Source organism: Aquarana catesbeiana, linkage group LG01 (assembly GCF_042186555.1).
Source record: "Aquarana catesbeiana isolate 2022-GZ linkage group LG01, ASM4218655v1, whole genome shotgun sequence".
In the NCBI taxonomy this organism is placed as follows: Eukaryota; Metazoa; Chordata; class Amphibia; order Anura; family Ranidae; genus Aquarana; species Aquarana catesbeiana.
In genome coordinates, this window is record NC_133324.1 from 358,364,242 (window position 1) to 358,380,948 (window position 16,707).

At 40.8% G+C, this 16,707-nt stretch overlaps 1 protein-coding gene across 2 annotated transcripts in view; it reads right to left on the reverse strand.

Annotated features, from left to right (window-relative positions):
* SECISBP2 (SECIS binding protein 2) overlaps window positions 1-16,707 on the reverse strand; it is a 62,058-nt gene that overhangs the window by 20,069 nt on the left and 25,282 nt on the right. For both annotated transcript variants that reach the window (XM_073632950.1, XM_073632949.1), the window contains 2 exons: window positions 7,257-7,367; window positions 3,525-3,663 (listed from right to left, as the gene is read on the reverse strand). In XM_073632950.1, coding sequence (XP_073489051.1) covers window positions 3,525-3,663; window positions 7,257-7,367 — 250 coding nt within the window. The remainder of the gene's footprint in view (window positions 1-3,524; window positions 3,664-7,256; window positions 7,368-16,707) is intronic.

Below are 16,707 nucleotides of genomic sequence, written 5' to 3' on the forward strand. Positions count from 1 at the left end.
GAGGTCTGGCACTAGAAATAGTGCTCTCACTCCGGTGTGCGTGACAATATGTAACATGAGTATCGCAATTGTAATCGCCGTCTTCATGCGTAGGCGCTCATTTACATTTGTATATGTGTGTTTGGGGGGGGGCACGCACCGCTATGTCAGTCCCGGGCCCGCAGGTGGGCAAGCGGTGCCCAGGATAACTGGCAGGGGGTGTAGCCACGGGAATGTGTGAAAAATCCCTGCTGTCAGGTCCTAACGGCAAAAGGGTTAAACTATTATTACAATGTTAGATGCACACAATTGTCTAAAATGAATTTGCATGCTGTAGCATTAACAGTACTTTTCAATGTAAACTCATAATTTGAAGGAGTGTCCACATACTTCTGGCCATGTAGACATGTGAGATGCTCAGGTGTCCACACTCTTCTTCCATATATGGTATGTGAATTAATATCCCAAAACCAAAAATGTAATATTGTAATATATTGCAATGTACCAATCATTAGATGTGGTGGCAACATAAGTTTTTTGTAGATTCTTTTCTCTCTGTTTTCACCTGGTGATTAGAGTGCCTCCACTCTGGTTGAAGGAGCAACAGAGGCACCTTTGGACAGCAACATTGTCAGTCTGGGGGAAGTGGAGTAATAGGCCTCATGCTCATTGGACGTTTTTGCAACTGCTTCTAGGGGCGTTTTTCTTTTTTTTCCCTGCCGCTAATCTCCCTTGCACGTTAGCCTAAGAGTCCACGCACACAGACTTTTAGCAGCATTTAGTGGTAGAGGCTTTTAGAGGCAGGAAAAAAAACCCACTGCCAGTGCATTCGGGAGCAACAGAGTTTTGGCAGGAAAAAACGCTTGACGGGTGTTAACGCTAGGCATGTTTAGCACTTGAGTGTCAATTCATTTCAATGGCCAAAATAAATTATTTTTCTGGCCAATGAAATAAATTAACGTCCAAGTGCTTGATGCCTGTAAACGTGCCTAAACTCCTTTAAAAATGTTACACACTTTTACAAGCATCAGGTGTAAAAATAATAGAAAGCCTGCAGTCTGAACTCAAGGATCCACAGCAGATCGGAACTTCTCCAATACCATATATTTAATTATGTATAATTGGTCATAGGGACCATAGGTTTTATTTTCCAGTGCTATGATATGCTCCTTCTTTCCTATTTGGAAGAATACCCATGTAAGGATGAAGAAAAATTAGAAAAAGATGTTGGCATTTTTGAGGAAGACCAATGGGATAATGTCTTATGCCGCGTACACACGGGCGGACTTTTCGACCGGACTGGTCCGACAAACTTTCCAGCAGACTTTCGACGGACTTTCTAACGAATGGACTTGCCTACACACGATCACACCAAAGTCCGACGGATTCATACATGATGACGTACACCGGACTAAAATAAGGAAGTTGATAGCCAGTAGCCAATAGCTGCCCTAGCGTCGGTTTTTGTCCGTCGGACTAGCATACAGACAAGTCGATTTCTGGGTTCGGCGGAGTTACGACGTAAAGATTTGAAGCCTGTTCCAAATCTAAAGTCCGTCAGATTTGCGACTGGAAAAGTCCGCTGAAGGTCCGGTGAAGCCCACACACGATCGGATTGTCCACCTTACTCGGTCCGTCGGCGTCCGTCAGACCAGTCTGGTCGAAAAGTCCAACCGTGCGTACGCCCCATTAGAGTCGGTATTGTCCAACACAAAGGCTTTCACAGCTTTATATTGTTCTTCAAGCCCATTACACACCTCTGAAATTATACCACATGGGATCCTGCAATTCCCTCTCTGCGCCAAATGTAATACTGCCCATGGTGACCTCATTCATTTACTGTGGCATTGCCCTAAATTACATTGTTATTTGGGTGGAAATAGTGGACACAATTAATATGGTATTTCAAATCACCATTCCTTTATACCCAAAATGCTGCATACTAGACGTTTTAGATGAGTAGGACTTAAATGAGTTTCAGACAGCAGCAATCAACAGAACACTATTTCAGGCGAGGAGACTTATTCTACAATACTGGAAGTTAGATCAGTCTCCAACTCATTGGGAATAGGATAACCATATGGGAGATATCCTCTGATTAGAAAAAGTAATTTTTCAACACAGAGGTTGCCCGGGGAAGTCTGAAAAGCTATGGGGAGATTGGTTGGAGGTGTTGGGCTTATCGCCCATTGAACTTGTCATGGACAGAATCTTGGGATAGCGTGTATGATTGTTGTATATTTATTAAACCGCCTGATCACCTCTATGCTTACTGTAAGATGTTGCTGGTGAGGTTTGTAATTTCTTAGTCATGTACTGTACATGTCAAGTTTATGCTGTTAGCATGGCTACAGTCTGAGTCTATATTATCCATGCGTATCATGTTTTTATTCTGGAACACTGTTGTTGCAGTTGACAATGTTTGTATGCATTGTGCTATTTTTTTCTGGCCGATAAAACGTTATTCTTGATTTAAAGAAAAATAAAAAAAAAAAGAATGCAGCCATCACATTGAAGAATTGGTAACCTGCAATATAATAAATGTTTGCTGTTGGATTTAGTACCACTTTACCTTTTTCCAGCAAATTAAAGAGCTATTCTTAAAAAGTAAACAAGTTTGCCACTCCAAACACATGTTTGAGCTGAAAAATTAAATACAGTTATGTAAAAATTTTACACCCAATCAAAGTTGTTGACTTTTTCAACATCTTTGATCAGGCACACAATTAATCTTCATTCAAATGGTGCCTAAAGATAAAGATGATAAAAATGAACAAATATCACACACAAAATGATCATTGTGTATTCATTCTCAATCCAAATGAATGAAAAGGCAGATTTGTAATGTGGATAAAATAAGTACATCCCTACATTTATAACCACTAAATCCATGAAATTAGAATTCAAATTATTGGAAGTCGATCATTCCACTGTAAGGAAAATAATCTACAAATGGTGCAGATATCAAACAAATGCCAATTTGTGCAGGACTAGTTGGTCCAGCAAACTCAGCCTAAGAGCCAACTGTTTGAGGGCTAAAATAATTATCCAAGAACCTCAAAAATTTATCACGAGGTGTTCAGGTAAATCTTGCAATAGCTGATGTCAAAGTGCAATCGTAATGTGAAAGGACAAGGAACACATCAAAGCTTCAGTCAGAATGGCACATAAACCTGTTCATCCATGCAGAAGGATGTGTTTATGTGCCTGAAATCAATGACGTACTGAGAGATGCAGTGGTTTTTACAGATCTTCCTGCATATGGCAGTGTTTACATGCATACGGGAACAGATGCACAGCATTGGGACGCAGATTACTTAAACATCGGCATGCGCAGAAAGATCAGTACAGCCACTGCATCTCTCAGCATGACATTGATTTTAACAGGCTGGCTGGACAGAATACTTGCCATTCCCCAGGCGCATAAACCCTCTACACCAGGTTATGGCTATAAGCGCTGGTGTGAATGAAGACCAAAGGTGATTCACTGAACTGTAAGGACTATGGAAAAAAACATATAGATATCACATTGATATCCCACTTACCAGACAAGACGACTGGCTTAGTAGATGGTTTGGTTTTATCTATGTGTTGTTTCTGCTCAAGTGCTGCCAGCATGCCTCCTAAATCCAGCTGTACAGGAGTTTTGCTCTTCCTGCCACTGCCTTTTGTCTTTGAGGACTCCTGGGAGATTTAAGGATATATTAGCAGTGTCTATTTCTATGCCCAAACCTCAATTCCATTCAGACCCATAATTCAGGTTTGCAAAGTGGTTCCTAGGTGAGGAACATGATAACCGCCTACCTGTCTGGTTACCTTCTGCAATGGTTTCAAAGTAAAACTGCATCACCTTGCCCAATGGCCTCACCTTACTATAGAATCAATCATTCAGAAATGTCTCAAAAGGACACCTTTTCCTTGAAAGTGAAATACCCCTTAAAACATATTTTTAGTTTTGGATAAAGTATAAGTGTTTTTTTCCATGTTGCTGTGTCCTGTTAGGGTGATGTCCCCATCACTTCCTGTCCTGGCGATACAACAGGAAGTGAGAGGGAATCTCTACAAAGCAAGGGGAATTAGGACAACGGTCACTGGATTTTCCTACACTTTTTGCTCTGGTGAAACCTCTAAAATTTTTGTAATGCAATTTAAAGAGTAACTTCACTCTCTCAATCAACATTGACCATTTTTACACAAAAAGACCCTATAGACTGGTATTAAGGATTTTGACGGTACCACTTGAATAAAAAATGTCAGAAAATTTTGTATAAAGTTTAAAATCATTGGAACATATATTCGGGACATAACATAACACATAATTCCATATATATGTTGTATTATTAGTAGATAAATATGGGTATAGAATGGGGGGGGACGGGGGACTGTGACAAAAGGATTAATTATAAGGGCATTTCGAATAGTGCTACATGGTAGAAAGCCATTTATATTCCCAACTACGCCCCTACCATGTAGGACTATTGGAAATGTCCTTATATTTAAAATTATCTTTTGTCCCCCCCCATGCTACACCCATATTTATCTACTAGATAACCTTATGCACTGTACACACGATAGGATTTTCCGACAACAAAATCCATGTTTTTTTTCCGAAGGATGTTGACTCAAACTTGTCTTGCATACACATGGTCACACAAATGTTGTCGGAAATTCCGAACGTCAAGAACGCGGTGACTCACAACACGTACGATGAGCCGAGAAAAATGAAGTTCAATAGCCAGTTAGGCTCTTCTGCTTGATTCTGAGCATACATGGGCTTTTGTGTGCCGGACTTATGTACACACGATTGGAATTTCCATCAACAGGTTTTGTTGTCGGAAAATTTAAGAACCTGCTCTCCGACAACAGAGGTTCTATGGAGCATACACATCCAACATTTATTTTGGAAAATCCTATCGTGTGTACAGGGCATAAGTATTACTGCACAAAATTTGTTATTGTAGATAAACCAACCGCAACACGTATGTTGGCAATTTAAGCTTTGATGACCTATGGATGAGGCCCTTTTTGGACTACCCCATCAACCAAGGGAGTTGGCAACAGCTGGTCGTAGGATAAATAATGTTTGTCACTGTTTATGCTAATGTTTATATACACTGAGGTATGTGGAGTGCCTACATTTGAGGCTTCATACTTTAGTCTACAATGACAGTATTGAAATTGCTAATTGTATATACTCTATTTTAGAGCTTGACTGTAATTTGCTTTCGTGGAGAAGCAGGCAGTGACCTGTGAAACGCAACTGCGTCGGAAGTCGCAGCAGGCCATACATCCCCTGATCCCAATAGAGTTGATGATTCATACTGTGTAGTACAAAATACAACCAATATATATAATTATTTACTATATATGGAATCATGTGTTATGTTATGTCCTGAACACATGTCCCAATTGATTTTAAACTTTAAAAAATTTTAAAAATGTATTGTATAATCAAGTGGTACTGTCAAAGTCCTTAATACCAGTCTATAGGGTCTATTTGTGTAACCTCTTTGACAGGATGTGGTACCAGACATTTTTGTCCAAACATTAGAGGGTCCTACCTGGTGGTCCCTCCTCCCACTCTATTGACCATTCCTAATCCTCATGTTGCTAGATTAGTAAATAGATAAGAAAGTATATCATATTTACTTGTTTTAAAGTTCACCTTTGGGAACACGTTGCGTTACATGTTCCACCTGTTTTTAGGATGGAACATGTAGCATATTTCCACTGCCATAGCCGCTCCCTGCTGCCTTCTCTCCCTGTGACAGCAGTAGGGGAGAAGTTCCTTGTACTAGCTGTCACTTTTTGAAAACAGCAGAGCCGTGCAGTGTTTCGCCCCCACACGGCCGTGTCACTCATACACAGAGCTACAAGTCCCGACAGCCGTAAAGGGTGTAGTTTTTAATCAACTACCATGCCACTGTTGAGTGCTGTGGTAGTTTATTGAATCTTCCTGTCAGTGTGAAACTGCCTGGCTGTGCGATGTACGGGGCAGATAGCTCACATTGAAAGTCTGCAGGAGACCTGCATGGCACCATCGCTGGTGGAATGCTGGTCAGGCTCCAAAAAAAAAAAAAAAAAATAATAATAGTAAATGCACATTTTTTTACCTGCAAAAAAAATGTGTTTATTTATTTATTTTTTTAAACTTAACTTATTCTTTAAACTTTTTTCTATGTTTATTTAGTTACTTCATGGTTTCCAGGCCTAAGCAAAGGAAGTCATACATCCCAGGAGTCTTCAGTAGGGGAGGAGGGGTTTTCTCAGCTAAGTACACCCTGCTGCATGCATGCCCGAGCTAAGGGCTGATGGATTCCAGGAAGTTAATGCTACATGAATCATCTGCCCTTATTCAAAATGGCCACAGCTATAAATGCTAGAGGGCATTTTTTAAAGCAATTTCTCAAAAAAAATAAAGCATGGAGACATGGATAGATGGGTATGTTTGCTTTAAATATTAATGAATTAAAAAGTGTTTGTAGCTTGTGGTGCTCAGATGCAGTGTAGTTCTGCTTCAAGTAAAAAAGACAACAACTATCACATTTCCTAATTTAATAAAGTGGACTAAGCTCTGTTAAATGTTTCTAGTTAAGCTTGTTTAAAGGGCGATGCCATTGCTTATATTTTTATCTCAATTGCTTTTATAGTATCACATAAAAGCAAGCATCTAAATGCTACACTATACCAATACATTTTGGCCACATTCACACACGTTCTTTAGTCAAAAGTATTTAATTTGTGACCTCATATGAAATGTTTTAGTATGACTCTTTTTTGCTGTGCTGTAGGACTAAACAATACTAAAGTAGCTTACAATAAAATCTTCAGGGGGACACAGCTTTACCCTGAGGTACATGCCCTACCTATTCAAGGCTGGACACCACGACAACTTTATTCTCCCCTGAGTTATACTCCTGCCCCATAGTACATAAGTGAAAAAAAGCTCAGGAGATAAAAAAAATAAATAAAAAGGTAAAGAAAACAAGAGCAACTAAAAAAAAAATCACCAGAAAAGTAAAAAAAATAAAATAAAAAAATCTAGCAATAAACCCTGATATAAACATGGGCTAAATATAAGAAACAAAGAGAAACCGCATCAGGGATCTGTGCCCCCTAATCAACTCCCCAAGAAAGCATTTTACAGTACATACAAAAAAAAAAAAAACCTTTTCTATTGTCATTCATGGAGCTACACAGCTTTACCACGGGGATGTTTTAGAAAAGTTCTGATAAACGTGTGACAGTAAAACATTTTCTAACATTTACTTTCTTACCAATGTCTCTCGAGGTCCCCGGCTGTAACCAGAAAAACTTCTATTTTCAGGTCTTAAACCTCTTTCAGCAACACCAGTAGAGGACATCAAGTCAGGGAATTCCTCATCATCCTTTTGGAAAAAAGGCTGTGTAAGATAATCAGGTTTACAGAATATAAAATAAAGAGCAGGGTACTTTTAGAACAGAGTGCCCCCGCTTGACACACTTAAAGCGGAGTTCCAGTCATTTTTGTGTTTATTAAAAGTCAGCAGCTACAAAAAGCGTAGCTGCCGACTTTTAAAAACAGCCACTCACCTGTCCCAGTATCCAGCGGTGCACTCACCCCTGCCGTTTTCATCCTGTGTCCACCCTCGGCGGCGCTGGCATCTTCATTATGGGCACCCGGCTCTGACAGCTTGCGGCTTCAAAGCTGGGTGCCCACTGCGCATGCATGAGCGGCGCTGCGCTCTGTGACTGGTCTTCTGGTACCGATCATGTGTTCCAGAAGACTTCGGGATGGAGAACTTCCGCTTCCGATCCCCTAAGGTGACTGGAACGGAAGTGGGAGCGGGTACCTGTCAAAAACGGGTACCCGCTCCCCCAGGAGCCGGGGAGGAGGCCTTAAAGCGGAAATTCCGCTTTTGGGTGGAGCTCCACTTTAACAGAACTTAGGTTTGGATATTATACTTAGAGAAGCTAGATTTATGATATATGACAAATGCATGCTGCCACATTGAGTAACGTTACACACTGTTTTGCTGGTAGTCCTCCCTCGCTAGTCTCCTGCTAGTGAAGGATGGCCTGTTCTTCGCAGATTTACAGCTGTGCTCTACTCTACATTTCTTGAGGATGGATTTATAGTAACTGTACTACGTAGGCTATTAAAATGTCTTTGAAGGATAAGTTCACCTTTAGTAACTTGTTACACCCATATATTTAGGGTGTAATGTGTTAATATTAAGCACCTCACCTAACCCACCCCCCCAGCAGAGAGCAGGGGATCCTCTCCCAGCACCCATTGGCACGTTTTAAAAACAATGCAGCTGTGCGGGGCTTCACCCGCAAAGCGGAGTCATTCATTCACAGGATTCTGAATGAATAAACTATTTAACTACAAGCCCTCTCTGCCACTGCAGGAAATGGTCTTGTAGTTCTTAATGGACTGCAAGGGCGCTGAAGAGTGCCCTAATGGTTCATTCACTTTTCCTCCAGCTGTGCAACTAAAAGCCCATACGGAGGTACAGGCGCAAAGCTGGAGGGAGAGTGTGCAGGAGTCTGACAGTGCACCCACAATCTACTGATCATGGGTGCAATTGCTCTGCAGGCTGCTGAGAAAAATAAATAAATGCAATTTTTTTACCTGCAAAAGCATGTGCATGCATTTTATTTTTTTTTTTAATGTAAACTTAACTTTTAATTTGGTGCAGATTTTAATACATATATTTTCTTTGAGCCTCTGGCTCTAATGTCTTGCTTAAAAAAAAAAAAAAAAAAAAAAAAAAAAAAAAAACCCCATTGGAATCCATGCGTCCGGTGCCCTGCATGTAGATTAGGGGCCACATGCATGGATTAGGGGAGCGGTGCTCCATATGGACGGGCCACCACGGATTGTAAAGGTTTTTTTAATGAAAACATGGTATACTTACCTGTTCTGTGCAAAGATATTGCACAAAGTGGCCCTAAATCTCCTCTTGTGGGGACCCCTGCCAGTGCTCTCTGTGCCTCCTATTCTGTGTCGGCCCCCAAACCAAGCGGGGGCAAACATGCGGGCTTGCTCCTGAACTGGGCTGTTTGAGTCTATAGAGACACACAGCATGGCTCAGCCTTGCTCCCTGCTCCCTCTTGGACAGTGTGTGAAAGAAGGGAGAGGGTAGAAGAGCCGCTGTAGATGGAACAGAACTGGATCGATAATGAACTAAGATAAGTGTTTAAGGGGGGCTGGGGGGAGTTGCTATTGAAAGGTTTTTTACCCTAATGCAGATACTGCATTAAAGTGGAACTTTAGTCAGAAAATTAAGTCCTGCTAGATCACCTCAGGCCCCTTTTGGCCCCTTTAAAGTAAGTGCCTATGCTGTTTAAAATCAAGTAATACACTGCCTCACCCTGCTCTGCATATGCTCAGTTGCTCTCCATTTTTAGGCATTGCCGAGTTTGTAGAGGCTGATCTGCTGACTGCCTTAAAGCAGAGTTAAACTCTCCTATCCTTTACAGCCTAGGAAGCGGTTTCGGTTTGATCTGCAACTGCCATGGCGCTGCACATGTCAGAGGCGGCTCTAGACTTTGTGAGGCCTTAGGCAAAACTTAGACATGAGGCCCCACTGTATTATGAACTGTATTAGGAGTGTACAGTATAGGGGAGTGGACAGTACAGGGGGTAGGTAAGTGGGCATAATAAAGATATATTTTCCTCAAGCAGAGCTGCACAGGGAAGCTGCTCTCACGGATCCTACCTATTCTGGTAGGCTGTCACAAAGAGAGAAATAAAGGGGGATGGAGAAAGAAAGAAAGAAAGAAAGAAAGAAAGAAAGAAAGAAAGAAAGAAAGAAAGAAAGAAAGAAAGAAAGAAAGAAAGAAAGAAAGAAAGAAAGAAAGAAAGAAAGAAAGAAAGAAAGAAAGAAAGAAAGAAAGAAAGAAAGAAAGAAAGAAAGAAAGAAAGAAAGAAAGAAAGAAAGAAAGAAAGAAAAGAAAAGAAAAGATGGAAAGTAAAGAAAGAGAAAGAAAGATGGAAAGAAAGATGGAAGGAAAGAAAGAGAAAGAAAGATGGAAAGAAAGATGGAAGGAAAGAAAGATGGAAAGAAAGATGGAAGGAAAGAAAGAGAAAGAAAGATGGAAAGGAAAGAAAGAGAAAGAAAGATGGAAAGAAAGATGGAAAGGAAAGATGGAAAGGAAAGAAAGATGGAAGGAAAGAAAGAGAAAGAAAGAAAGTTGGAAGGAAAGAAAGTTGGAAGGAAAGAAAGTTGGAAGGAAAGAAAGATGGAAAGAAAGACAGATGGAAGGAAAGAAAGAGAAAGAAAGAAAGAAAGAAAGAAAGAAAGAAAGAAAGAAAGAAAGAAAGAAAGAAAGAAAGAAAGAGAAAGAAAGAAAAAGAAAGAAAGATGGAAGGAAAGAAAGAGAAAGAAAGACAGATGGAAGGAAAGAAAGAGAAAGAAAGAAAGAGAAAGAAAGATGGAAAGAAAGATGGAAGGAAAGAAAGATGGAAAGAAAGATGGAAGGAAAGAAAGAGAAAGAAAGATGGAAAGGAAAGAAAGAGAAAGAAAGATGGAAAGGAAAGATGGAAAGGAAAGAAAGATGGAAGGAAAGAAAGAGAAAGAAAGAAAGTTGGAAGGAAAGAAAGTTGGAAGGAAAGAAAGATGGAAAGAAAGACAGATGGAAGGAAAGAAAGAAAGAAAGAAAGAAAGAAAGAAAGAAAGAAAGAAAGAAAGAAAGAAAGAAAGAAAGAAAGAAAGAAAGAAAGAAAGAAAGAAAGAAAGATGGAAGGAAAGAAAGAGAAAGAAAGACAGATGGAAGGAAAGAAAGAGAAAGAAAGAAAGAGAAAGAAAGAAAGAAAGAAAGAAAGAAAGAAAGAAAGAAAGAAAGAAAGATGGAAAGAAAGAAAGAAAGAAAGAAAGAAAGAAAGAAAGAAAGAAAGAAAGAAAGAAAGAAAGAAAGAAAGAAAGAAAGAAAGAAAGAAAGAAAGAAAGAAAGAAAGAAAGAAAGAAAGAAAGAGAAAGAAAGATGGAAGGAAAGAGAAAGAAAGAGACAAAAAGAATGGAAAGAAAGGAAGAAAGAAGGAAAGAAAAAGAAAAGAAAGAGAGGGGGATGGAGAAAGAAGGAAGGAAAGAAAGAAAGAGAGAAAGAAAGAAAGAAAGAAAGAAAGAAAGAAAGAAAGAAAGAAAGAAAGAAAGAAAGAAAGAAAGAAAGAAAGAAAGAGGGATGGAGGAAGAAGGAAGGAAAGAGAAAAAGAAAGAGAAAGAAAGAAGAGATGGAAAGAAAGAAGAGATGGAAAGAAAGAAAGAAAGAAAGAAAGAAAGAAAGAAAGAAAGAAAGAAAGAAAGAAAGAAAGAAAGAAAGAAAGAAAGAAAGAAAGAAAGAAAGAAAGAAAGAAAGAAAGAAAGAAAGAAAGAAAGAAAGAGAGGGGGATGGAGGAAGAAGGAAGGAAAGAGAAAAAGAAAGAGAAAGAAAGAAGAGATAGATGGAAGGAAAGAAAGAAGAGATGGATGGAAGGAAAGAAAGAAAGAAAGAAAGAAAGAAAGAAAGAAAGAAAGAAAGAAAGAAAGAAAGAAAGAAAGAAAGAAAGAAAGAAAAAGAAAGAAAGAAAAAGAAAGAAAGAAAGAAGGAGAGGGGGATGGGGAAAGAATGAAGGAAAGAGAAAGAAAGAGACAAAAAGAATAGAAAGAAAGAGAGGGGGATGGAGGAAGAAGGGAAGGAAGAGCATCCCCTACATCAGTGTACTCACTGGGAGGCAGGAGGGACTGGATGGATGGATGGATCAGACTCCTCTTGTCCTTTTCTCTTTGCTGGGGTTCAGCTTGAATCTTCCCGCCCACACATCCCATTCTCTGAGGCAGAGAAGAGAACACTGCCGAGGAGAGTGGGCGGGGCAGACACAGGAGGAGAGGGCGGGAGGAGGAGGAGCAGAAGCTCTCTCTCCTCTTCTGTCTGGCTGTGCGGGCAGCAGGGGGAGGGGGGAGATCTGTCAGAACAGGCTCACTGAGCGGCTCTCCCTCCCTGTCTGTGATCCGGAGATGTATGTGAGCTCCGATCACAGGTCTCACTTGCCGCCTGTTATCTCTCCCTGTAGCAGGGCGAGGGGACTCGGGACGGAGATCTCTGCTGCTGAACGAGGTGGCTCTCTAATTAGGTAAACGAGCCAGCTGTGCGAGGCCCCTATGACTGCGAGGCCTGAGGCCACCGCCTATTTCGCCTAATTAGAGAGCCGCCTCTGGCACATGTGATCAGCTATGACTCCAACCATTTAATGGTTTGACAGTTTGGTTGACGACACAAGCAAATGTGACAGTTGACAATCCCGGAATTTAAGGAATGTAACGGTTAACTGTTAAATTAATGGATTTGGTTTCACTTTATGATTTACTGCTGTTCAGGGGTTATGGGCTTCAGCAAAATGGCAGCCTCCAGCAAGAAGAAACAAAAGCAATACTGGAGGTAATTTACAGCACACACTCATTTTGGCAGCATAATTATTAATGTGCAATGTAGGTTTCTTGCTAAAGAACATTATTTTCTATCAAGTTGTTATGGGTAAAGTACCGCTTTAAGGTAAAAAAATATTTTTGCTTTCAGAACCACTTTAAGCTGGCCATACAATTGGATTCCACAATTTATGTACAATCACCATTAGATTTACCAAAACTATGTAATATAGGGACACAGCAAAGCAATCCAAACAGGCAGGCCCTTGTATTTAATAGTTAAAGGTAAACCTAAAGGAAATTGTACAATCATATTATACAGTGAGGGGAAAAAGTATTTGATCCCCTGCTGATTCATTTTTTATGTTTGCCCACTGTCAAAGAAATGATCAGTCTATAATTTTTTTATTTAACAGTGAGAGACAGAACAACAAAAATATCCAGAAAAACACATTTAAAAAAAAAAGTTATACATTTATTTGCATTTTAATGAGTGAAATAAGTATTTGATCCCCTATCAATCAGCAGGATTTCTGGCTCCCAGGTGTCTTCTATACAGGAAACGAGCTGAGATTAGGAGCACTCTCTTAAGGGGAGTGTTCCTAATCTTAGCTTGTTACCTGTATAAAAGAGACCTGTCTACAGAAGCAATCAAACAGAATCCAATCTCTCCACCATGGCCATGACCAAATAGCTAATTAAGGATATCGGGGACAAGACTGTAGACCTACACAAGGCTGGAATGGGCTACAAGACCAATTGCCAAGCAGCTTACTGAGAGGGTGACAACAGTTGGTGCGATTATTCGCAAATGGAAAAAAACACAAAATAAATGTCGATCTCCCTCGGTCTGGGGCTCCATGCAAGATCTCACCTCGTTCAGTTTCAATGATCATAAGAACGGCGAGGAATTAGCCCCAAACTACACGGGTGAATCTTGTCATTGATCTCAAGGCAGCTGGGACCATGGTAATTGGTAACACACTACGCCGTGAAGGACTTAAATCCTACAGCGCCCGCAAGGTCCCCCTGCTCAAGAAAGCACATGTACAGGCCCGTCTGATAATACATCTGAATGATTCAGAGGTGAAAGTATTGTGGTCAGATGAGACCAAAATCAAGCTCTTTGGCGTCAAGGGCATTGAAAATGGGTCGTGGATGGGTATTCCAGCATGACAATGACCCAAAACACATGGCCAAGGCAACAAAGGAGTGGCTCAAAAAGAAGCACATTAAGGTCTTGGAGTGGCTTAGCCAGTCTCTAGACCTTAATCTCAAAGAAAATATGTGGAGGGAGCTGAAGGTTCGAGTTACCAATCGTCAGCCTCAAAACCTTAATGACTTGGAGAGGATCTGAAAAGCGGAGTGGGACAAAATCCCTCCTGAGATGTGTGCAAACCTAGTGGCCAACTACAAGAAACATCTGGCATATAACAAAGAAAAAAGAAAGGGAACTGGGGCTCATCCTAAATAGACTCTGGTATCCTCGGGTGAAAAAATAAAGCTGAAAAAACAGCCTCACCCGTTTAAAAAAGATCCGGTTCCACTGTCAGCCTGAGGTTTCCTAATGAGTCTAATGGAGACCTCTAGGGGTGGTTGTCCTCTGAATATAACATATCAGCATATAGAAAATATGTGGAAAGAACCCAAAGCAATTCTTCAAAGAGGACAAACCGGTGGAAAGATATTTATCATTTATTGATTATCCAATTAATTTGACAATTACAAAAATGGTGAAAAAAGCTACAACTATCTCCAACACATAGTTAAAAAAGACTTAAAGTCTTAATAAGACACGGGTGGCCACTATTCCTAGATCACACTTTTCATATCCCTCGCTGACACACATACACAGGCAGACTAAAGCCGATCCTCAGATCGGATTGTAAGAGTAATGTCCTTAGAACACTGGTAAATACTAATACATAAATATAGATGGAAAAAGTTTCTTTCCGTAGGGAATATTTAGAGTGTTCATTAAGGATATTCAAGGAAAAGAAAGGGTTTTGGAATTCCAAATGCTAGTGCAGTGTGAAAGTTTCCTCTGTATTTTGCTGCTATATATACTATGTTTCAAAGTCTGTTTTGTAACTATCAAGTGCGTGCTGTAGCTGGAGATCAAAGACTAGTGTCAGATATTTTTCAGAAGAGCTTGACACGAGTGCCTGACTGAGTATGCTGATAGTATTTCCTTACAGAGGTAATAGGAATAGGATACAGCTCACCGTTTCTTCTTGTGTATAGCTGGTCACAGCCTTAGGCATCTAGTCTTGATATCTGTGATCCATTGTCCCGGCGGCTGTGGAAAGGGCCGGATACGGGACGAGAGGTGAAGGTGGTTTCATCCGTAAAGGGTTGATGCAGTTGTCCGTATCGGAGAAAGGGGCCTCAGAATCTGCAGAGGCTCACCGCAGATGATGGACCGAGACAATACCGCCAGCGATAGTTACATCAGTTTCCAGTTTCCAATGAATAGTGGCGGCCCGAGGAAGGTAGAGGGGGGGATCAGGCTAGTGGATGGGGGTCACCATGTCCTCACCACAGATACCATGATAGCATCATGCTTACATGTTTCGCTTGGTTTCAAGCTTCTTCAGAGCATCTGAAGAAGGTAGAGGGGGGGGGGATCAGGCTAGTGGATGGGGGGTCACCGTGTCCTCACCACAGATACCATGATAGCATCATGCTTCCATGTTTCGCTTGGTTTCAAGCTTCTTCAGAGCATCTGAAGAAGCTTGAAACCAAGCGAAACATGGAAGCATGATGCTATCATGGTATCTGTGGTGAGGACACGGTGACCCCCATTCACTAGCCTGATCCCCCCCCCTCTACCTTCCTCGGGCCGCCATTATTCATTGGAAACTGGAAACTGATGTAACTATCACTGGCGGTATAGTCTCGGTCCATCATCTGCGGTGAGCCTCTGCAGATTCTGAGGCCCCTTTCTCCGATACGGACAACTGCATCAACCCTTTACGGATGAAACCACCTTCACCTCTCGTCCCGTATCCGGCCCTTTCCACAGCCGCCGGGACAATGGATCACAGATATCAAGACTAGATGCCTAAGGCTGTGACCAGCTATACACAAGAAGAAACGGTGAGCTGTATCCTATTCCTATTACCTCTGTAAGGAAATACTATCAGCATACTCAGTCAGGCACTCGTGTCAAGCTCTTCTGAAAAATATCTGACACTAGTCTTTGATCTCCAGCTACAGCACGCACTTGATAGTTACAAAACAGACTTTGAAACATAGTATATATAGCGGCAAAATACAGAGGAAACTTTCACACTGCACTAGCATTTGGAATTCCAAAACCCTTTCTTTTCCTTGAATATCCTTAATGAACACTCTAAATATTCCCTACGGAAAGAAACTTTTTCCATCTATATTTATGTATTAGTATTTACCAGTGTTCTAAGGACATTACTCTTACAATCCGATCTGAGGATCGGCTTTAGTCTGCCTGTGTATGTGTGTCAGCGAGGGATATGAAAGGTGTGATCTAGGAATGGTGGCCACCCGTGTCTTATTAAGACTTTAAGTCTTTTTTAACTATGTGTTCGAGATAGTTGTAGCTTTTTTCACCATTTTTGTAATTGTCAAATTAATTGGATAATCAATAAATGATAAATACCTTTCCACCGGTTTGTCCTCTTTGAAGAATTGCTTTGGGTTCTTTCCACATTTTTTCTATACAAGAAACGTCTGACCTCTAATTGCCAACAAGGGTTTTGCCACCAAGTACGAAGTCATGTTTTGCAAAGAGACCAAAATAGGATTTTTATAACAGCTTACCTGTAAAATCCTTTTCTTGGAGTACAAAAAAAAGTTATAAATTGATTTGCATTTTAATGAGTGAAATAAGTATTTCTTTATCATACATCATGGGACACAGAGCACCATAGTAATCACTATGTGGGTATATAGGCACCTTCAGGTAATGGACACTGGTATACCCAATACAGGAAGTTCACTCCCTATATAACCCCTCCTCCTACCAGGAGTACCTCAGTTTTTGTAGCAAAGCAATATACCTAAACCCCAAAAGAGGGGAGGGACCTCTGTGTCCCATGATATACTCCAAGAAAAGGATTTTACAGGTAAGCTGTTATAAAAATCCTATTTTCTTTATCGTACATCATGGGACACAGAGCACCATAGTAATCACTATATGGGACGTCCCATAGCAATGCTATTTGAGGGGAGGGAGACACAACCCGCAGGGCACCCCCAGACTTGAGGACCTATACTGCTGCCTGCAGCACACTGCACCCAAAGGCGATATCCACATGCCTTCTTACATCCACCTGATAAAATTTGGTGAATGTATGTA